The 23,511-nt window shown below is 49.9% G+C and overlaps 1 protein-coding gene and 1 pseudogene across 2 annotated transcripts; both read left to right on the forward strand.

Moving 5' to 3' along the window:
* The first annotated feature begins 5,072 nt into the window (after positions 1-5,072).
* On the forward strand, positions 5,073-5,191 carry LOC120614551 (uncharacterized; annotated as a pseudogene).
* Positions 5,192-16,459: 11,268 nt separating this feature from the next.
* Positions 16,460-21,178, forward strand: PCDH8 (protocadherin 8). Of its 2 annotated transcripts, none has more exons than XM_039877347.1 (3): positions 16,460-19,340; positions 19,533-19,740; positions 20,208-21,178. In XM_039877347.1, exons 1-3 carry the CDS (start codon positions 16,710-16,712, stop codon positions 20,579-20,581), a joined length of 3,213 nt encoding a protein of 1,070 aa, XP_039733281.1. In that variant the 5' UTR covers positions 16,460-16,709; the 3' UTR covers positions 20,582-21,178. The 2 variants fall into 2 exon arrangements, with proteins under 2 accessions (XP_039733281.1, XP_039733282.1); XM_039877348.1 differs by having other exon boundaries at positions 16,460-19,049; positions 20,208-21,171.
* The last annotated feature ends 2,333 nt before the right edge of the window (positions 21,179-23,511 follow it).

Below are 23,511 nucleotides of genomic sequence, written 5' to 3' on the forward strand. Positions count from 1 at the left end.
TGTGCCGGGGTGCGAGTCTGCGTCCACGTGGTTCTGAAATCTGTGCTCCTCACCCAACCCTGCGCCATCTCAGATCTGGGACTTGGCACCCTCGTTTCAGCTTCCCCAGGTAGCAGTTCATCACTCTGAAGGCTAAGGTTGTCTTCTTTAGGTCTAATCAAAATCTGCTTCTCTCGTTTGAAAGTAGCCCATTCTTCCATCCTCTTTCATGAAATATAGGCAACAATCTGCCCACAACGGCCTCATTAAGCACCACATCCACACACCTTTAAATGCATACGAAGACAAAGCATGAACACTTCACCACTCTGCCTGCTCTTCTCCGGGAATAACAACCCCATGCAAAGCAGAAGGGTGCACACCGAAGCAACCGCAGCATTGCTTAGAGAGCTGAAGAGGTGAGGGCAAGGCTCCTAGCAAGGGGACAACATTTCAGCCACTGTGGGGAAGGAAATTTTTCTTGGAGTCAGAGCCAAGTTGCAGGGTTTTTCCACTGTTTTTTTTTTTTCTCTACTCCCATATCCCATGAACGGGACTTCGGATTTCCCCAAGGAATTCAGCAGAGTCAGTCCCTCAGACACGAGATACTAAATCATGGACCACTTCTGACTGACAGCCAAAATCAAAAAGCAGAAAGTGCTAAAATTCCGTGCATTCGCATTTGCACCTCGTGAATCTCATTAGCAGGTGTCAGAGCTGGGTTCCAGTGCGTGGAGCTGGCAGAGGCAGCAGAAACATTCCATGCCGCCCACCCCCAGGGCCCGTCAGTTACGTGGACTTCCTCCGCATGCCCCTCACCACCTCGCGGGTCACAGAAGTCTCCATCATAAACTTGTATTTGTGGCCCTGCTTAATTGAGGTGGCTGGAAAATTCCAGAGATATACAGAATACAGAACACACTCCTGAAAAACACACTTTTCATTCCTAGAGCTTGGAGCCCATATTCTTCAATAATCTCCCATCTGGAGAGTTGGGCTTAACCACACATGAATGGTGTGTTAGTCGGGATTAGGCTCATTTGCTACTGACGGTAACTTAAGCAAGATGAGAATTAATTTCTCTCACATAAACGAAATCCAGAGGGCTCACGGGGTGGCTCTGTGAACACTGGGGACTCAGGTTCCTTCTAGCTTACTTCTCTGCGATCCTCAGTACATGACTTCTACCTCATGGTCCGATATGGCCGCTCTTACTCCAGACACCACCTGTGCATCCTAGACCAGGGACGGGCAAACTACCACCCTCAAGCCAAATCCAGTCCTCCACCTGTTTGGGTAAGTAAGGTCTTATTGGAACACAGCCATGCCCATTCGTTTATGTATAGTCTGTAGCAGCTGTCTAAGTTCAACAGCAGAATTAGGTCGTCGAGACAGAGATCATATGGCCCACCAAGGAAAACACTTACTATCTGGTTCCTTACAGAAAAAAATTTCCAACTGCTATTCTAGACAGAAAGAGGACAAATAAGGTCACAGCAAACCAGGCCATTTCCCAAAAATCACACAGTACATTTCTGCTTCCATCTCATTGCCAGAAATTAGTCTCCTGGTCCTACCTAGCTATAGGGAAGGCTGAGAAATGTAGCTTTGATGCTAGATGGCCATGTGCCCAGCTAAGACTTCAGGATACATTATTAAGGAAGAAGAGGAAAAGGAATTTGAGGAGTTGACTTGCTGTCAGAGGCCATTTTGGGGCCTCAGGCTCAGGGCCTGGGCAGAGAAAGGCTGACTGGTTTCTTGGCCCCTGGCCCAGGCCCAGACCGATTTGGTCTCCTCGGTTTTAGCTCTAAGACAGGGGGTGAAGACCTAGAAAGAGACCTGAGTGAAGGTGAGCCCCTTCCCATACTGGCAGAGCTGGCCCAGGCTCCTCTGCTTTGAGCCACTGCTGGTTTCTGCTCACTTCAAGAGAGGGTGCCCTCTGAGGAGGACAGTCCAGTCTCACATTATCATGCCAGGCACGTGGGAGGAGCAAGAAGCAGTAAAATAAAGGAGATGACTTGAGAGACAGAGGCAGAGATAAAGATGCAAGAGAGGCCCAAAGAAAACTTTAAGGCAGGTACAAAATTCTGTTTCTAAAGACAGGTGTGAAAGGAATATTCGTCACTTAATTTTCTTCATTCGATCTAACTCTAAAACACCATCCTGCTGAACTGGGCAGAAATTCACTGGAGTCGGTATGGGGGACCCACTCCCCAGAGGGAGCAAAGGTGTCAGGGGCTTCTGCAGTGATTCCTCCCATCAGTGTGTGACACCAAGTATACCAGGACACCATGTGGTCCCTTCAGGGGAGGCTGAGAGAGCTGGAAAACCAGACTCCCTAAATACGCCACCTCTTCCGAGGCCTTGCCTCCTCCCCAGCACGTGGCCACCTGTTCCCTTTCTGACAGAGGCAAAACTTCAACCAGACCCCCACTGCTACCCCCGGAAGTATACTTCTTTCTCTCCCTCCCTTCTGCAATTCAAGCAGCTTCTAGTTTCAGCCCCGTAAAAAAATAAATAAATAAAAATTTAAAAAAAACTAAAACACCTCATAATCAAGGAACTACCAAGAGCCTGACTACCTGTTGGAATGGAAAATAGTAAGAAAAACAGTAAAACTTAATATCTGATAGAAAGCTCTAGGGATGACCAGGTTTAACACCTGTCTTAAACATCTGCCAAGCTTAACATCTGTGTGTCTCCCCTCCACTGTAGCCCATCTGCAAGTCTCTGTGGATCCCTTTAGGTCTTGACCTCAGGCTGGGTTTCCTCTCGTTGGGCAGTGGGGAGAGCGGGTCCAAGAGTAATTGGGAGGTTTGGGAAGAGGGGGACATCTTGAGCGCCCCCGTGAGGTATGTCTGCAAACAGCCTGAACCGGCTCTGATGATAACCTTGCCTATGCTAAAATCGTCACTGACATTGAGGTCCTCCTTGCCAAGAGACATTGGTGATTGCTAAGTGGGAAATATCCAAACACTGTGGACAAATAGAATTGGACCGAGACCTGTGGATAGTTCCTCAGAGTGGGATTAGCAAGATTAATATTCAGCCCCCACCACACACACACACACACTCACACACACACACACCCCAGGAAGGCTGTGCCACTTATTAAAACACTAAAATACTGCCATACAGGTTGGTAAAAATTCTACTGCTGCAAACTCCTAAGTGCCACCCTAGACCCTTGGCAGCTGGCTCCTCGACTTCCCATAATCCAGCAATTAAAGGGTTGGGAAGCCCGTAGATGCTGCGAAGGCCAGTGTCCATTCTGACTGGTCAGTGCCCATGCCATACCAGTTGCGGAATATTTTGAAACCACCCTATATGAGAATGTTTTGAAGTGGGAGGAAACATGAGTCGAGGAGAGGACTCACTTCTGGGGTCACCCCGCACAGTGGTGCAGGCTGTTCACTGAACAAATTCTCCTGACTGAGGACCTGAATTCCGGCCTGTGCCGTGCGTGCCGAGTCTTGTGCCCCGGCCTGGGGCTGCATTCACCCAGAGCAAAGGGAGCCTTTTTCTAATGCACACAAAAGTGTTGTGCATCCTCACAGCCAGCTCCCTTCAGGAGCTGTCTCAATCACCCAGGCCCGAGTGGAAGAGGAATGACCAAGGGTAGAGACCATAGGCTGGAAGTCAGAAAGAGACGGAAGCGATATTGGGGAGCATAACACAACCTTTATTAAAAAAACAAAAAACACTGAAGACAGCGTGCTACTGACAGAGAGAGCAATTGGGAAAAAAAGAACCAGTTGAAGATGCGACGGGATGAATTTTGTTTCCTGCCAGCTGTCTGGGAAATTCTATCTGGGTATCTAAACAAAATGCCCAACTAAAAGACATAGATTGGAGCCCAGGAGAGGGGTCAGAGCTGATGATGGAAAAGCTGGCGTCCTACACATTTGAAACCTTGGAGGGGCCTCAGAGAGGACGGAGAAACCAAAAGAGCAGATAGCCCCTCTGAAGGAGACAGCAGTGAAATTGGGGTGTCGCTCCATACAGTAGAAAGTGCCGGCGGTTTTAAATAGATTTAAACCCAATCCACTCGAATTGGATTTAAATTTTTCCTTGCCATTAACCATCTGGAAGCCCTTGCAGACATTATTTAATTTCTCTGGGCCTCAGTTTCTTTGAAAATTGTCATAATAATACCTACTTTACAGAGCTGTTGAGAGAATGAAATTAAGTATGTGAACTGCCTAGCACAATGTGTGGCAAAAATCAAGTGCTCAACACCTGTAACCATGATCGGAAATAGTATCACTATTATTATCAGCAGAAGACTGTTCTCAGCCTTGGAGTATACCCACAGAGCAGGACAAGACACATGCAGAGTCAGCTGGGACATTTTAAAACGGCGTACGCTAAGTAACAAACTTCCCAAGATGTGTGCTAGGACTATGCCCCTTTGTCCTAGAGACAGAATTCAATATATGAATGTGATTTTGATAAATGACATGTAACATGAGCTTGTCTACGAATGAACCAGAATCACCTCTGAGCTGGGTTTGGCATCAGGAGAGCTGAAGGCTGAGAAGGAGTGATGCCATAAAGACCATGATGAAGAAGAGGGATTCGATGAAGCCCGGAGGCCGAAGCTGCCTTGGCCAGCCCCGAGGCGAGCGGGCAGGTGGGAGGCAGCCAGCCCTGCCTTAGGAAACTGGAATGGGTCTGGGGCTCTCAGGGAAGAGGCGACGAATGTTTCCAGGTATGGAAAGAACCCAGAGCAGGGAGAACAGGTAGGAGGCCATTCCAGTCTGAAACTCGGGCATTTCAGCTGTGGCATCGCGACTTCCTAGTAGCGCTGTCCAAGGTACAGGACTCGCCTGCCTTTGCCTGACTGGCCTTGAGATGCCATGTCGAGCTGAATCTTGGACACTGGGTCTGCCCTGGCCACCTCTCTCAACTCACACTTACTAAAATTAACCAAGAGACTATCATCAAAAAAAAAAATCAACCAATAACAAGTGCTAGTGAAGACATAGAGGAAAGGGAGCCCTGGTGCTCTGTCGGCGGGATTGTAAATTGGCACAGCCTCTATAGAAAATAGTAAGGCGCTTCCTCAAGACTTTAAAATTTTTCCATCCAGCGTCTATGGCCATGCCACCCTGAACAAGCCCGATCCCATCTGATCTCGGAAGCTAAGCAGGGTCGGGCCTGGTTAGTACTTGGATGGGAGACCACCTAGGAAGACCAAGTGCAGTAGGTGTAAGCTGACAAGGTCCTTGCAATCTGTGAGGTCAACCAATGGTTGCCTCGCCTAGTAAGTAAGTAAATAAGTGAGTAAATAAGTAAGTAAATGAATGAATGAATGAATGAATAAATAAATAAATTTTTTTCACCAAGCAATTTCACTTCTGGGTATTTATCCGAAGAAAACAAAAAAAAAAAGTAATTCAAAAAGATATTCACCCTTATGTTTATTACAGCATCAGTTATAATAGCCAAGATATGGAAGCAGTGTAGGTATCCATCGATAGATGAGTGAATAAAGAAGATATGTATATGCAATGGAATATTACTCCGCCATAAAAAAGAATGAAGTCTTGCCACTTGTAACAACACAGATGGACCTAGAGAGTATTGTGTTAAGTGAAATAAGTCAGGCAGAGAAAGACAAATACCATATGATTTCACTTATATGGAAAATCTAAAATAAAACAAAATAAATGAATAAACACAACAAAACAGAAAAAGACCTATAGATATAGAGAACAAATTGATGGTTGCCCAAGGGCAAGGTGGAGGTATGGGTAAAATTAAGTACATACATGCTCTCATATACACATACTGAAAAAAAATTAACCAGGAGTCTCCTGCCTATGTGGGGGGCAGGGGCAGAGAGTAGACATCAGGCCACTGGTACAGCTGAAGGAGATGCTTATTTCATCCATGCATTCATCCCAACACACATTTATTAGTGACTTCCTTAGGCCAGGCACTGAGGATAAAGCAGTGAACACCCTCTTCTCTAACCCGCATCTCGCCCCTAACCCCTCCCATCCCCAACTGAGCAGAGCTCTACCCATCTTCCCCTTACCCCTGCCTCCCACCTCTTGGACCAAAGGTGCTGCAAACTTTCCATGGACTTCAGATTTAGCCTCTTTCTTGCCTTTGGCAGTTGCCCCAAGCTGCTTCCCTTCCCTCCTCGTCTCCCACCCACCACACATCTGTAAAGCTGGCTCCGTGTCCCTTTAGCTCAAGCATGCCCGTTAGCACTACAGCATGATGCATATGTCTTACAGTCATAAGAGCCTTCTGCCGTCCTTAGATCCTGGGACCTTCACCTCAACTCCGAGATAGGTGGAACAAGTATTATCTATTTTGTTTAACAAATTTGGAAATAGAGTGTTTAGGCCAGAATCTCAGCATAGCATTCAGTGCTCCTTAATTCTGTAAATTCTACATTTAACTATCGTATTGTTTTAGGCATTAGTTATAACTCACCTACTTCAAAAAATATGACTATTATGTCATATTCATCTCTAACAGGAGATATTTTAGTCCCTGGGTCTTTTGGATATTAGTGGTCATATGAGGATGTACACCATGGCAATTTCTCCTGCCCTATGCTTAATCTCAAGTCCAGTGTTTGTCCTAAAATAGCTCCTCCTTCTCACAAGGAATCTCCTAAGCCATCTCTTCCTCTTCATAAGTGAGCTCCCAGGATCTGATCCTCTCTCCTGGGCATTTGTCAGTAAATTTATCACTAACCACATTATACTAAAGTCGTACGGTGGTGCAGCTGCCTTCCTCACTCACCAAAACGTCCTAGAAGGCAAAAGTTTGTACGCCAGTGCCTAGCCCTGTGGATGGCACACACGATAATGAACAGAATTCTCCCGCTCCCATTTTTCATTTTTCCTAAGTGTTATTCATGATCCCTTCTCTACTGAATACCCTGCAAAAAAAAATTCATTATCCAGACTTCCCAGAGTGTCACTATTCATATTCATGTTGTTCTCAGCATTTGTTTAGCTGCCCTGAGAACTTCCATCCACGTGACTGGAAACCCCTGAAAGGCAGATGGTATAACCCACTGTAAGGCGCTCGGCAGAATACAGTTTCACACTCTGAAAGTCGCTTCGTAAAATGTTTTTGATCCTGGGAGTCAGTTGATGGTTGTAAAAGTGAAAGCCGTTAGGACTCTGATTAATGAAGATACTTTCAGCACGTTTTCCCCAAGTACGAGGGAGAGGACATGTAATCCCATCGCCAATACTCAGCCTTTCACTCTTGGGGGGTTTCCTCACCAATTAGTCTGAAGCTGTAATTTAGGAATGTGTCACATGAGGACACTTCTAATTTCTTTCTGACCTTCCTTGAGTTCAGAGACATATATGCCTTTGACCATCACTTCTCCCAACTGCTATTGTCCTCCACATGGAAAGAGAGAGAGAGAGAGAGAGAGAGAGAGAGGGAGAGAGAGAGAGAGAGAGAGAGAGAGAGAGAGAGAAAAGTTAGAAAGAAAAAGAAACAAAGAAACAAAGAAACAAAGGAAAGAAACAAACGAAAGAAAGAACGAAAGAAAAAGAAAGTTTAAAAAGAAAGAAAGAGAGAGAGAGAGAGAGAGAGAGAGAGAGAGAGAGAGAGAGAGAGAGAGAGAGAGAGAGAGAAAGAAAGAAAGAAAGAAGTAAGAAGGAAGGAAGGAAGGAAGGAAGGAAGGAAGGAAGGAAGGAAGGGAAGGAAGGAAGGAAGGAAGGAAGGAAGGAAGAAAGAAAGAAAAGAAAGAAAGAAAGAAAGAAAGAAAGAAAGAAAGAAAGAAAGAAAGAGTTGTTGAAAGGAAAGAAAGAAAGAAAGAAAGAAAGAAAGAAAGAAAGGAAAGAAAGAAAAGAAAGAAAGAAAGAAAGAAAGAAAGAAAAGAAAAGAGGCAATGGTTTATCCAAAACCTGAGAATGAGACAAGCTTAGAGCACACGCCCTGGCACTTGGTCTAAGGGTTTCGTCCAGCTCTGTCCCCTCAAGCCCACCTTCTAATGACTTAGGCAGAAGGAACCTTGTACTATATTATCAGGACTTGGAAACAGACAAAGCAGAAGTGAGGTCTGTCATATCTGGGTGGGAACTTCAAGAGCCAATGCATAGTTTGCTGCATTCCCTTTTCCCTCTGCCACAATGAGGAGAAAGTTCCAGATGGTGGCTACTCCATCAATCTGAGCCCCCAAATGAGGACAGCATGCAGCACTTTTCCCGGCCCAACTGCGATGGACATGCAAAGTAAGCAAAAAATACACTTGTTGTTTCAAGTTGCTAAGATTTGCGGGTTGTTTATTACTGAAGCACAACCTGGCCTATACTGACTGATACAATATCCTGCGTTAAGGAACTTCTGCCTCAAACTCTCACATGCTGTATTTTGCTTTTGTCCCCTGAATTTCCTCCTAGTGACCACAGTTAACCTCACCAAGCAGCCTCTTTGATCCCTATGGATTCTATGGCTCCTTATATTTGGGAGAATTCCCCTCCCAAATATTCTACTTGCAACATCCCACTCCTAGAAAAAGCCACTCCACTCCTCCTTTTCCAGAAGTCCAGCAAAAGCCTCCACTGGGGTTTGATGGAAAGGTGTGTAATCCATCACACATCCTATATTGTTCCCTCCTCCCAGCTCCCAACCTTGAAGGACGAAGGGCTCAGCAGGACCCCTGGCCACTGAGGGAACAGGAGTCACCCAGTCACCATGTTCTGACAGCTTGTCACATTATTTTTCCCTGTGGGGGCTCTGATCCCTCCGCCTAACCCTCTTCTTAGTCCCTGGAGACCCCGGGCTCTATACAAAGCTCCCCAAGCAAAGCAAAGCAAGATTGATGCCCTACGAACAGCCAGCTGTGCTCGAGAGGGCTCTGGGTTCAGTGCGTGGCGCAGCCCATTCTTCCCCTTTGGATGCTCACACTGGACACCAAAGCAGGAGCTTGGAGCCAGGGCAGCAAGAATTCAACCTTTATTCACCCCGAACACAAATGATCTGCCACACTCCTCTAATCCCCCTCTCCCCCACTCTCCCTGGCCCTCTCACCTCACCTCCCCAAGATCCCTCTGAAGTGGCCCAGGCCTTCTTGAACTAACGTGTTATCCACACTGCCCTTTGGACAGAAGAGCTGGATTCAAAAAGGCTGGGGTGGGCGGGGAGGGGGGGGGAAATGCTCATTTAAATATTGGCCACAGAACATCACATCCCCTGTCCCCACCTCCGCCAATGTCCCTCTCACCCACTGTCCCCTATTAAATAAAGCATGTAGTATTTGAGGACTGCAGGCTGGGTAATTTCACTAAAGAATCATCAATTAGTATGAACTCGGATGGTTATTTGCACCCCATCTTGTGCCTGTGTAGGTAAAAGCCTGCTAAGGGTTTAGGCCTAAGAGCAAAGCTTTGGGGACTTCTGAGAGCTAGTGAGCTTACATATAATAATGATTTTATCTAAATTCCCTGAGAGGTTTCATACACCAAAGCACCTCTGAAGGACAAAGAGAAAACTGTAAAATTCCCTGAAAATAAATGCTTCTAAAGTGTTCAGAAAAAAATCCAGGGTGAGAGGAACTGGGAGGCAGATAACTAATCCATCAGCTCTTTTTTTTTTTCATCCCACATCTAGACTCTTTTTTTTCCCAAGGCCGCAGCCTGTCACCATGCAGTTTATCAGCCGTCACTCCATCTCGATGCTGGGTGACGTGAGATCAATAGCCTAAAACTGTTCTCAGATCTATGGAGAAATTTATAACGCCAGCCTCTGCTGTGCCCTGACTGGGCCCGGGTCCCAGGGCTCTGAGGATGAGGCTGCTGTGCAGACTGCATTTCCATTTCAAAAGTGGATAGTGACCCACTTGGAGTTCGAGCCATCAGATGCAAAGGCAGGCCTGAGTCAGAAGTCTTGTGCACTTAACAGAACAATGACATTGAGGGGGAAAAAAAAAAGACTAGTCAATGATTAAAATTCTCTCTGCCTCGAAAAGGCTCTAGCTTTCTGCTTTAATTTCTTTTGAATCATGTGATATTTATTAATAACAAACTCAAAATTTGCAGCAACATGTTTTGAGCTCTGAAAGCGATAATCCATCCAATTTATCTAACTCCAGAACTGTGCATGGCCTGACCAGAGATTTGTGGTTCTTTGCTCCCCGCCGAGGGCTCCTTTAGTTATTTAAAAACCTCTTTCTTCTGCCATGAACTCTGGAATTGGTCCTACTTCTGCTTTGAAGTGCCCATGAACCATGAACCAAGGTCCCAGGAGTCCAGGCCACATCCACTAACCCACACTTTCCAACCAAAGGGCTCCAGGAAAATTCTAACTTCTCCCCCTACCCCACCCCCGCACTGAATGCTCAAGCAATGAAGGCAGCACTGGCTCTCTCTGTCCACACCCCCAGGCCACGGCCAGCCGCGGAACACCCCACTCCCGCCCCACCACCATTTTTCTTGGACAGACGCCCAACAGAAGATACACTGAGATTGAGACTTGCTCTGGCTGAACTAGAGAAGCTTCAGTTTTTGAACAACAACAAAAATCTCCCTGCCTCCCACTGCTTTTCGTGGATCGTCTTTGGAAGCAGACATCCAAGAGAAGGTTTCCAGGAGGAACTGCATCCTCCAGCCACCTGGTGATGGCCAGAGCATCGCCAAACTGCTCCTCCCACACCCTCGGCTTCAGCGCCCTCTGGCTAGAGGAGGAGGCAGGACTGGCGCATTAGGAAACAGTCTTCAGCTGAAGACACATATAGCAGGCAAGTGCCATCTCCTTGCCCACCTCTCTGCCTCGAGTCTCCTGGGATTCGGCCAGACCACTAACTAGCCAGTCACTGCTCCCTAACCAGTCTTTCGAGAGACTTGCCGTTCCCCTCCCTCCCAGATCGAAGTCCACCGGTTTCGGCTTTTTCCTCCACTTCCCTTCCCTCCTCCTCTTTCAGACCCCTTTCACCCTACTGAGCCTATTGGTTTCAGGGGTAACAGCCCTCAACAGCTCCCCAGTGCCTTAAGGATAAAACTGGAATTCCTTAACATGATGCATAAAGCCCCTACCTGCTGGCTCTGGCTTTCTGCACCCCAATGCCCCTACCCTGCCCTTCACCGCTCCCTACACCGCAGCCCTCAGACCTTCGTGCCGCTGAATCTGCTGTTCCTCCAGCAAGGCATGCCCTGTCGTCTCCACCCTTTCCTCTCCCCTCATATCCCTACGTAATTTCTACTCATCCTTCAACACTCAGCTCAAAGTCACCTTCCCGGCAAAATCCTGCCCCTCCCCGCTGGGCTCACACAGGCGTGGAGCGCACACCTGCACGGCTGCTCTTGGGATGCTGTGTCCAGGGAGTCCACTCTCCCGAAGACGGGGGGGGCAGCCACCTGTGAGCAGCAGCAGTGTGAGGCCTTCATCACAGCGCTTCTCACACAGGTCACCGTCTCCTCCCTCTTCTATGTCCCCTGAGTCAGGGCTGGCAGGGAGGGTCTAGGATTCCTTTGATTCTTATTTTAAAACAAACTTTATATTTTAAAACTGTTTAGATTTACAGAAAAATTGCAAAAATAGTAGAGTTCCCAGAAACTCTATACCCAATTTCTCCTATTGTTAACATCTTACATTATTATGATACATTCATTACCATTAATAAATAATACTGATACATTGTTATTACCTAAAGTCCATCCTTTATTCAGATCTCCTTGGTTTTTCCCTAATGTCATTTTTTCTTCCAGAATACCACCTTTAGTCATCATATCTCCTTAGGCTCCTCTTAAAGTATAACAGTTTCTCTCCCAGAATTATGGGTTGCTGTCCATTAAATATTTGTGTCTGTAGGTGGCTTTTGTGGAAATGGGTGGCTAAAAAAAAAAAAAAGTCTCCTGAAAATTTCTTTTGTCATTATCTAATCTTAACCAGAGAGTAAGGTATCAAAAGATTTTGAAATGACATGAGGACATGAAAGTTACTTGAACTCTCACATGACTATTTTCTCATTCCTTGGGGATCTATACACCTACCACTATTTCTATCAGCATTTCTAGAAGGAGGACGAAAATAAGAAAGGAATCAGAAGGACAGCTGTAACGACAGTAAAGAAGCAGCAGTCAAGAAAGGGAAGGAATTTTTTCTTTTTCTTACTGAACAAACCCCTTACCTATAAAATAAAAAGTTTAGATTACATGGCTTCTGATGTTTCTTCCCTGTGTTTTAAGATAAAATGATAACTAATACATGTCGAGGACTTCCTGAGTATCTGATACTGTATCTGACACAGTCCTTGAGACAACCTTACAAAGTACTATTATTATCTCTATTTTGCAGGTGAATGAACTAAGATACAGAGAGATCAAGTAACTAAGATACAGAGAGATCTAAAGTAACCTGCCCACTGTCACAGCGAATCAGTGATAATGACCAGATTCGAACTCAAGCCGGATGATCCCAGAGCCTGCAGTCCACAGCCGGTTTCTTACCTGGTAAAGTGAGTATCCCAGAGGCTGCTGACACACGGAACACGCAAAAATACAAGTGGCTGGAGACCTGGGACCAGTTCGAGTTGTGAGTGTCAGGTACTGCAGTCAATCCAAAAGTAATGATTGAACAGCAGTTACCTTTACCCCAAATTGTTGCATTGTCTGACTGCTGAATTTGAATTGGCGCTATGGAGGATGTTGTTTTGTGGTTTAGTATGAAAGTTTAAAAGTCATTGTGCCAATAGTGACAGCCCAATAACAGTGGGCGGAACTTTTTAAATATATATGTGTCAGGTGTTTGGGGGATAGAAAAGAGCTTGGTTACATTTCTAGAGAGCAAACTCCAGGAAAACCCAGAGATTTAGGAATTCTAAGAGATTTCTACAAGGTTTGCTTCCTTACAGAAATGAATCTGATGGCCCTGAAGAGACAAATCTGTTCTCTGGCCAAGTTTGCAGGTACTTGCTGCAAACTCCCCTGGACTGTGGATGGAAAACCGATGAGCTCTGAGCTTTTTTTTTTTTTAATTAAAGGGTTAAAAAATGACCCCTCCCTCCAACCATCCTTAGAATCACACTTTCCAGCGAAGCCTAGTTCCCTTTCCTGGTAGATATAATCCTAATTAAAAATAAATTACATGCTGTATAGAACTTGAAATGGAAAAGATAATCCTATTACATATGAGAACATATCCTGATTTTCTTGCCCACTAAACTGTGGGAGATATCAGATCAGGCTGAGTCCCCCATTGTAGCTGCTTTGAAAACTTTCCTAGAGCCCTAATCCGTCACGTGACGCGCGTGTCAATCTCGGGGGTCTGCACGCGAGTGTCACAATGCGGGCATTAGGCTCGGTAGCAGAAACCCAGCTTCTGCATTCCAGGGAAACGCCGGCCATTGTGGGGCCTGTGTTTGTTCTCAGGATTTCGAGACAGTTGCCGGCGAAGTTGCTAACACCGAGAGAAAGGGGCTCCTTTGAGCCAGCCCAGGCCTTTGGTATGGTAACAAGTCGATCTGGGCGGCTTTCGGGGGGCCGGATCAGCTCCACCGAGGCGAGCTCCGCTCCCCGCCCCCTCCTCCTCCGGCCCCACCTCCCCGGGCACTCCGCTCTCCCGGGGAGTCGCCGTAGGCACTGATGCGCTATTTTCAATCGTATTTCCATAATCCGGAGGCTGCAGGCGGCGGGGGCCAGAGCTCAGTCTGCTCGCGCGCCTTCACACCTCCACCGCCGGCTGGGAAGGGCCTGCGTGCGGGCCTCCGCAGCGGTGCGTGCGCTCTGCTCCCCGGACCCCGGCTCCGCGTTCTGCTCCCCGAACTCCAGCTCCGCGCTCTGCTCCCCGGATCCCCGCCCGCTCTCTGCTCCCCGAACCCCAGCTCCGCGCTCTGCTCCCCGGATCTGCGCTCGCTCTGCTCCCCGAATCCCCGCCCGGAGCTCCGCGCTCCGCGCTGCCTGGTGCCGCCGTTGTCGTGGCCACTTCCGAGCGACCGAGGAGCTAGCAGAGGATGAAATGCTTTGGACTTGCTACTAGCCGCCCCACACCCCTCCTCCCGGCTCTTGGCTTTTGCCTGCTCCTCCCACCTTTCTGCCCCCAAACACGCCTTCGTTTATTTCAGTCTTGAGAATGAGCATGATGACGTGGAAATGCTCGGAGTAAAAATATTAGGTCGTTCAGATATTCCTGCTAAGAAAAAAAAAAAAAAATTAAACCGCGCGGCTGGACTCCCGCGGTCCAGCCCAGAACTGACAGGCGCCGGGACGCAGATGTAGGATCCGGTTCGCAGCCACTAGCGACCGGGCTCTGGGCAAGTGCCTAGTCGTGGGAACGCCAGAAGACAGCCTCTCTCCGAGGCCCCGGCCGCTCGGCCCTCTCCCTCCATCCCCTCTCCGCGGGTTCTCGGCTCAGCAGCAGCTGCGGGGCGCCGGCTGACCTCTCGGAGTTACGAGAGAGGCAGCGAGGAGGCCGCTGTCCGACTGCCGAGTCCTGAACCTGTTCGAGTCTGGCTGACCCCGGAAGGCCGGTGAGGGAGGGCGCCAGCGGGCCCCAGGCCAGGGTGGGGGAGTCGCGGGACTCAGAAAGAAGACCGGGATTTTTCGGCTGCAGATAACCCTCCGAGAAACGTCTCTCGGGCGTGAGCAGAGACGGAGCAAGCTATTAACTGGCAGCTGGGAGGGAGAAGAAGCGGAACAGATGGCTCACAATTGGGCTCGTCCTGTAGGGGGCGTCGCTCTTTCCACGTCCCTGCGAGCTGGCAGTTGTCTGGCCTCATTGCTTTTAGCATTCCCAGGGCTGCAAGGGGGAGGAGGTGGCAAAAGGAACCGAGAGGCACGACAGCTCAGAGGTGGCCATCACGTACCCACCGCCCCAGCCCCAGTTTCACAAGAGCTTTTAGTATTGATGGCTGGGGCTGCATGTTTTGCTCTCAGGCAACTCCGAGCACCTCCTTCACCCTGCCTCATCCCCACTGCCCACCCAGCTCCCTGCTTGGTCTCCCTGCTCTGAGGGGACTCTTGTATGTCTTGGTGGGGGCGAGGGGGGCGTGGCGACCAGCACATTCCCTCAGATTTAAAGGAAAGGAAAACACAGGAGGCTAGCAGCAGGACTGAAAACAGAATTCAAAAGAACGCTTACTGAACGCAGTCGGTTTATCAAATCCGTCCATCGCCTTTAAAAAAAAAAAAATCTTCTATCCCTGACTTTTGCTGTTACCTCTCGTGTGCATTTGCATAACCTGCTCAGTAAAGCTCTTCGACAAGAATCAATAAGAATTCTCCTAGTTCCTGCTTAGAGCCCCATCTCCCTAATCTTCAGGGATGCTGGAGGACGATACCTGTGGGGGACACGAGAAGCCTGACCAGCCTCGGAACCGCCCAGCCCAGAGCTTAGCAATGCCTAAGCCGCACACTTTCTTAGGCAGATGGTTAAGTTCCCCCAGGTTCGTGCCAGGTTTCAACATCATGCTGTGATTTTGTTCTTCTGGAACAGGATGAGTGTTGCTTCCCAGAGAGGCCCTATTAGAATAGAAAGAAAATCCTCTAAATAGGCGGAACAAGGCGTCGGGAGGGAAAGTTCTCTAAACGCACTTTAATACGAGCTGGGTATTGTGTGGAATTCAGCGCCCATCACCGTTTAGCCTGAGAGTTATGGCAGTGATTGGGGATGAATAGAGGAACATAATGGATACATGTGGCGTTTGCTCATTATATTCAAGTTAGCCCAACTCCGCTGTGGAAACTGTTCAACTTTCTCTCCCCTTAGCTTGTCACAGTGAAATAATACAGACATTGGGGCCTCCAATGGGATCGCCTGCCACGCTATTCTATTTCCACTGCTAACGAGGGCTTCATAAGCCTTTGATACAGTCTGATCTTTGAAACCTTTCCAAATCTCCTCAAGCTTATGCTAAATCCTATTTGGAACTTTTTTTTTTTCCTTGCCTGCTAGCGCCCAGGACTTAAGAAAGCCATTTGGACAGTGACACGCATACTAACACATCGCAAGGCTCGTTCTTGAAAAGGAAGTGACAACTCTGCTCACTGGGGCTCACGCTAGCAAAACATAATTGCGTACACAAATTTGAATAAAATTAATTTTCCATTCTCCTTTGGGCTCCTTAATCGAGAGGCTATTCTGGGCACCGTGGGAAGCTGGGAGAGAAGGCGAGCAGAGCCTCATCGGGAAGAGCAAGTCCGTGGAGAGAGGGCTGCGGGCGCTTGAAAGCCTCCTAGGTGCAAAATGCAGAGCGGGAGGGGGGGGTTCCCGAGCCACGAGCGCGAAATCCCACCGTATTTGCTCTTAAATCAAGCAGCCATCACCAGGGGGGCACAATAAATAAAACCTGTGCCAACTCCTCTACACGCAGGGCGCGATAGGAAAGGGAAAAAGCAAAAGGAGTTAAAGAAACAAAGGAAAGACTCCTTAATTTTCCTTTCTTGTTTTCCCCTCTAAGCCTTCCCACATTAAAGGGATTGTCAGAGGCTGGCGTAGGAGCGGCGCAAGGACTAGGTCGCCATTGGCTGCCTGGCTCGGGTGATTTGCATATCGACGGCTATAAAAACGGAGGCGGCGCTCGGCGGCGCAGCGCGAGAGAGGAGAAAGGAGAGCGAGGTGCAGAGTGAAGGCGGGTCCGCGCGTCCCTAGCGCCAGCGCCAGCCCCAGCCGCCGAGCTGAAGCCGGCAGACTTCTCTCGCACCGGGCTCGCACAGAAGGTGCTCCGAGGAGCCTGGGACTCACGCCCGGACCTGCAAACCAGAGAGGAATCTCTTCTTCAGCCTTTTGGAATAGCACTTGGGGCTGGCGGCATGAGTCCAGCGAGGCGCCGGGGCATCCCCTGCCTTTTCCCGTTGCAGCTCTTCAGCCTCTGTTGGGTGCTCTCAGTGACCCAGAGCAAGACGGTGCGATACAGCACCTTCGAGGAGGATGCCCCTGGCACGGTCATCGGGACTCTGGCTGAGGACCTGCATATGAAAGTGTCGGGGGACACAAGCTTCCGCCTGATGAAGCAATTCAACAGCTCGCTGCTCCGGGTGCGCGAGGGCGACGGGCAGCTGACCGTCGGGGACGCGGGCCTGGACCGCGAGCGGCTGTGCGGCCAGGCCCCGCAGTGCGTGCTGGCCTTCGACGTGGTCAGCTTCTCGCAGGAGCAGTTCAGGCTGGTGCACGTGGAGGTAGAGGTGAGGGACGTCAACGACCACGCGCCCCGCTTCCCCCGGGCCCAGATCCCCGTGGAGGTGTCGGAGGGCGCGGCGGTGGGCACGCGCATCCCCCTGGAGGTGCCGGTGGACGAGGACGTGGGCGCCAACGGGCTGCAGAGCGTGCGCCTGGCCGAGCCGCACAGCCCCTTCCGAGTGGAGCTGCAGACGCGCGCGGACGGCGCCCAGTGCGCCGACCTGGTGTTGCTGCAGGAGCTGGACCGCGAGAGCCAGGCCGCCTACAGCCTGGAGCTGGTGGCCCAGGACGGCGGCCGCCCGCCGCGCTCCGCCACGGCCGCCCTCAGCGTACGCGTGCTAGATGCCAACGACCACAGCCCGGCCTTCCCTCAGGGCGCCGTGGCCGAGGTGGAGCTGGCGGAGGACGCGCCCGTGGGCTCGCTGCTGCTCGACCTGGACGCGGCGGACCCCGATGAGGGCCCCAACGGCGACGTGGTGTTCGCCTTCGGCGCCCGCACCCCGCCCGAGGCGCGCCGCCTCTTCCGCCTCGACCCGCGCTCAGGCCGCCTCACCCTGGCGGGACCCGTGGACTACGAGCGCCAGGACACCTACGAACTGGACGTGCGGGCGCAGGACCGTGGCCCCGGGCCCCGCACCGCCACCTGCAAGGTCATCGTGCGCATCCGAGACGTCAATGATAATGCGCCGGACATCGCCATCACCCCGCTGGCTGCCCTAGGCGCACCTGCCGCCTCGCCCTTCGCCGCTGCCGCCGCCGCCGCTGCTCTCGGGGGCACGGACGCGACCTCGTCAACCGGGCCAGGAACTCCAGAGGCCGGTGCCATTTCGCTGGTGCCAGAGGGGGCGGCGCGAGAGAGCTTGGTGGCGCTGGTCAGCACCTCGGACAGGGACTCGGGAGCCAACGGGCAGGTGCGCTGCGCCCTCTACGGGCACGAGCACTTCCGGCTGCAGCCGGCCTACGCGGGCAGCTACCTGGTGGTGACCGCGGCATCCTTGGACCGCGAGCGCATCGCCGAGTACAACCTGACGCTGGTGGCGGAGGACCGCGGCGCTCCCCCGTTACGTACCGTGCGCCCCTACACGGTGCGCGTGGGCGACGAGAATGACAACGCGCCGCTCTTCACCCGGCCGGTCTACGAGGTGTCGGTGCGTGAGAACAACCCGCCCGGCGCCTACTTGGCCACGGTGGCCGCCCGCGACCCGGACCTGGGCCGCAATGGCCAGGTCACCTACCGGCTGCTGGAGGCCGAGGTAGGCCACGCCGGGGGGGCCGTGTCCACCTACGTATCGGTAGACCCAGCGACCGGGGCCATTTACGCGCTGCGCAGTTTCGACTACGAGACGCTGCGCCAGCTAGACGTGCGCGTCCAGGCGAGTGACGGTGGCTCCCCTCAGCTCTCCAGCAGCGCCCTTGTGCAAGTGCGGGTGCTGGACCAGAACGACCACGCGCCGGTCCTGGTGCACCCGGCGCCGGCCAACGGCTCCCTGGAAGTGGCGGTCCCCGGGCGCACCCCAAGGGACACAGCCGTGGCGCGCGTGCAGGCCCGGGACGTGGACGAAGGCGCCAACGGGGAGCTGGCATTCGACCTCCTGCAGCAGGAGCCTCGAGAAGCCTTCGCCATCGGCCGCCGCACGGGGGAGATCGTGCTCACCGGCGACCTCTCGCAGGAGCCCCCGGGCCGCGTGTTCCGGGCTCTGCTGGTCATATCGGACGGCGGCCGTCCCCCGCTCTCCACCACCGCCACCGTCAGCTTCGTGGTGACAGCAGGCGGCGGGCGCGGGCCGGGGGCTCCCGCCAGTGCTGGGAGCGCGGAGCGCTCTCGCCCGCCGGGCTCGCGGCTCGCGGCGTCGGGGCCGGCGCTACAATGGGACACGCCTCTGATCGTCATCATCGTGCTGGCCGGGAGCTGCACGCTGCTGCTGGCCGCCATCATCGCCATCGCCACCACCTGCAATCGCCGCAAGAAGGAGGTGCGCAAAGGGGGGCCCCGCCGGGAAGAGCGGCCCGGGGCGGCGGGCGGCGGCGCCTCGGCTCCTGGCTCCCCGGAGGAGGCCGCCCGGGGAGCTGGGCCCCGGCCCAACATGTTCGACGTGCTCACCTTCCCTGGCAGCGGCAAAGCGCCCTTTGGCAGCCCTGCGGCCGACGCGCCCCCGCCCGCGGTCGCGGCGGCCGAAGTGCCGGGCTCGGAGGGCGGCAGTGCCACCGGGGAAAGCTCCTGTCACTTCGAGGGGCAGCAGCGGCTCCGCGGCGCGCACGCCGAGGTGAGGCCTTCCTTCGGCTGGGCAACCCTCGGTGCCCGGCGAACAGGCTGGGGGAAGACTGGAGGGGTCTGGGTGAGCGTGCGCGGGAGATGCCTAACCTGTCGCACCTGTATTTTTGTTTGTTTCTTGCCCACCCCTCATTCCCGTCCTCCCGCCGCCCCCCCTCCCCCGCCACCCCATTCCCTGCTGCAGCCCTACGGTGCCTCCCCGGGCTTCGGAAAGGAGCCGGCGCCCCCTGTGGCGGTCTGGAAAGGACACTCCTTCAACACCATCTCCGGCCGAGAAGCAGAGAAATTCAGTGGCAAAGATAGCGGCAAAGGGGACAGTGATTTCAACGACAGCGATTCCGACATTAGCGGGGACGCTCTGAAAAAGGACCTCATCAACCATATGCAGAGTGGTGAGGACTCTCCCTTCCTGCCGAGTTCAGCATTCCTCCTCGCCCTCCCCTTTTGCCGCCCCTTCCCCTTCTCCATCTCCGTCCCCAGGCCCCCATCCTCTTCCCCACTTTTTTTCAGTCCTAGAGTTCCGGATCCAGCCAGGCCTCGCGGTGAATTTCAAAACGCCTAGTGGAGGCAGCTCCATCACTTGCATTAAGCGCAGCCCTACCCTGGTAGGAGGAGACGGGGGCGATGCCCGCTCTCTGAGGAGGGGAATTCTGCTTATCTTTTTTGAGCCAACTTGGAGTTAGGTGACTTTACAGGAAGCAGCATCCCTTCCAAATCTTGAGTCACTGGCGTTCATCTTCACACAGGCTCTTTCCTTTTCAGCCACCCTGACCCTGTCTGCCATTCTGAAGATGGAAGCGGAAATGCGTAGTAATCTCAGTAACAGTCATTGTGCTCTCTCCCTTTCTCTTTATGCTAGGGCTGTGGGCGTGCACTGCTGAGTGTAAGATCCTGGGCCACTCTGACCGCTGCTGGAGTCCTTCATGTGGAGGGCCCAACACCCATCCCTCGCCTCACCCGGCAGCCCAGATGTCAACCTTCTGCAAGAGCACGTCGCTGCCTCGGGACCCTCTGCGCAGGGACAATTACTACCAGGCCCAGCTGCCCAAGACAGTGGGGCTGCAGAGCGTCTATGAGAAAGTGCTGCACAGGGACTATGACAGGACAGTCACTCTGCTCTCCCCTCCTCGTCCAGGGAGGCTCCCAGACTTGCAGGAGATTGGGGTACCCCTCTATCAGTCCTCCCCTGGCAGGTACCTGTCCCCAAAGAAGGAAGCCAATGAAAATGTGTAATCCCACGCTGCATGTCTTCACACATACACACTCTGAGAAGTCCCTAAGTTATTGACCGGTTTCAGTGTTGTATATATAAATATGCAAGATGTGCCTTAAAATGAAGTTGTTGGAAGCTATTTCCAATCACATTGGTACTGTTTGGTATTTGCAAACAAAAACGTAGTTAATGTAATTTTTATGAAATGTGTGCCGTATTTAATTTTTCTTATCATGCTACTGACTTTCATTTCGCTTCCAGCTTGCCATTTTCTTAGTGTTTTTAACCTGTACATTGTGTAATGTAATGTTTGTATATAATGAAATTTTGTTCTATTTTTATATAATAAAAGCTAAAGTGGAAGTTATTGCCAAAGGAAATGTCTGTAAGACAAAAAAAAAACAAAAACAAAAAACATGTTGGAATTACTTAATGGAAATTTATCTTTCACCTGAAACAACCTAGTGTTTGAGAAGTTTTGCCTTGCCAAGTATAACTTGTATATCTTGAGTCTGTGGTAGATTTCAGGTTCAATGTTATTTAATTCTATTTGGTTTTCTGTAAACCGTGTCACTTAATAAGCACAGTAATAAAGGATTTGTCATGCGTTTGAAGAATCTAATTGCTTTTCATGAAGTCGCCTACGGTCAGACATTCACAAATAATTTGAATATCAGAATTAAACTTTGCAAGGGCTAATTATTTGGACATTATTAATGTTCACGGCAACATTAAATCTGTGGGAAAGTCTCATCAAAGTATTAAAAATATTTGTTGATTTTGTAAAACACGTACATCTCCATAAATATTAGGATCTCTATAAAATTCCTATTCTCATGTATTCACTCAACAAATATTTATGGAGCATCTCCCATAAAGTCAAGGAAGGCTGTTTGGGCTATTCATTCACTAATTAAACAAGCATCGGTAGAGATTTTTACTAACTTCAACTAGTAACTCCTTTAAAAGCTGGGGTTCGAGGTTAAGAAGACATAGTCCCAAGGAACTCTTAGCATATTAGGGATTTTAATATCACAAAGAAACTCAGATATATGGGTGAAAATGACATGATGCTTGGAATTTGCTTTAAAATATGAGGAAATACAAGGAGGCTATATGAAATAAGATTGATAAAATATTGATCATTGTCAATGCTGGCATGGGCAAGTGTATGGGAAGGGAGGAGGGTTAATTACACCAATCTGTGTGTTTGTGTTTGAAAATGTATGTCATGGAAGGTTTTTAAGAAGACTATGCATTCATTTCATTTGAAATTAAAATGATAATAATGAGAGCTAACCTTTACCGAACAAGCTTTTATATGAGCAGAGCTACTACAAAGCACTCTGTATGAATTATCTCATTTAATCCCCCAAATTATCCCCATGAGATGGAAACTATTATTAGCTCCATTTCATAGACTTAAAAAAAAAAAAAATACAGGGCACAGTGAGGTCAGGTAAAATGCCCAAAGTCACACAGCTAGTAAATGGCCAGGATGAAATTCATACCCAAATTAATCAAGGCAAGAAAATAAAATGAAGCAACTAAAGTTTTCTGGTTTTTTACTTAGAGTGTTATGTGGAAAAGTCCCAATGCGTTGCCTTTACTGCTTGATTATTGTTCAGCTCTTTACATCTGAAGTGTCTGTGATCCTTTATTACTCATTACAGAGTGTGAGGCTCTGGAATAATAGAGAAGCCCTCAAAGCTGCCTGTTGAAGTCATAATGAAAACCAGTGGTGGCTCCGAGCTGAACAGCAGGGTGGACACACACAAGTGCTTTGCCACCCACAGCCTGCGCAAAGTTCAGTAGTTTCTACAGGCAACTGAGCTGAATGTGCCCCCTGTCAAGCTCAGACTGCCCAGACCTCAACTTCTGAAAGAGAACGCTGGATGTGGCCAGCTTCCCAGACAGCTCCAGAGCCATGATGACCAGCCCCAAGGGAGCAGACCTTCTATTCTAACATCTAAAGCTCTATTCTTGAGAAGTCCCATCAAATGCAGAACAGCAGAACGATAATCTCCTGGTGCAATCTAAAAGTGCCTAATCTCTGATGATGTTTGCCTACTTTTGTCCTTCAAAAGTAATATAATGTCACTGTCATTATTTTATTTTGTACTGTGCAAACTTTCATTACTCCAAAATTTTTCGAAACTTCTATGACTTCACTGGTATATGTTTTCCTTAGAGAAATGACCATTATTTTTCCTTGGAACTTAAAAAAAAAGAAAAAACATCAAACACACAATTTAGTTCTTAGAGTTGTTTGTTTAAACACGAAAAAGGAGTAGGGAGAGCTTGTCTGAGGGTCAGCAGCAGGAACTCTCAGAGAAACAGGAGCTAGATGAAAAGAGGCTTTCTGCTTTTCTCCAGAAATGTTTATTCTCAAGTACGTTCTTAAGAAAATATATTTCTTAGGTAAATACCACATGATCTCACCTCTATGTGGAATCTAAAGAACAAAATAAACGAACAAACAAAACAGAAACAGACTCATAGACACAGAGAACAAACTGACGGTTGCTGGATGGTGGAGGGGTGAGGGGGTTGGGTGGAAAAGGTGAAGGGGTGAGGACGTACAGACCGGTAGTTACCCAATAGTCACGGGGATGTAAAGTACAGCACAGGGAATAGAGTCAATAATATTGTAATAACCGTGTATAGTGCCAGGTGGGTACTATACTAATTGGGGGGATCACTTCATAAGTTATATAAATGTCTAACCACTATGCCGTACACCTAAAACTAATATAAAATAATATTAGATGTCAACTGTAATTGAAAATTAAAAAAAAAAGAAAATATACTTCTTCATTAAATTAAACGAGGTACTGTCGATGCAGAATACATACAATACTTGTCCATACAATAGGACAATGCCTGGCCTGTAGCACTCACTATCTGCTATGTTCTATCTTCCTCGTTCCTGTCTTCCTTTGGAGCCAGT

Source organism: Pteropus medius, unplaced genomic scaffold (assembly GCF_902729225.1).
Source record: "Pteropus medius unplaced genomic scaffold, Ma_sr-lr_union100, whole genome shotgun sequence".
Lineage (NCBI taxonomy): Eukaryota > Metazoa > Chordata > Mammalia > Chiroptera > Pteropodidae > Pteropus > Pteropus medius.

Bases quoted from the DNA above. Each gene is read 5' to 3' on its own strand.
- PCDH8 (XM_039877347.1), top strand. From the start codon at position 16,710: ATGAGTCCAGCGAGGCGCCGGGGCATCCCCTGCCTTTTCCCGTTGCAG. The intron at 19,341-19,532 runs GTGAGGCCTTCC...TCCCTGCTGCAG, and splicing joins TCCGCGGCGCGCACGCCGAG to CCCTACGGTGCCTCCCCGGG. The intron at 19,741-20,207 runs GTGAGGACTCTC...TCTTTATGCTAG, and splicing joins CATCAACCATATGCAGAGTG to GGCTGTGGGCGTGCACTGCT.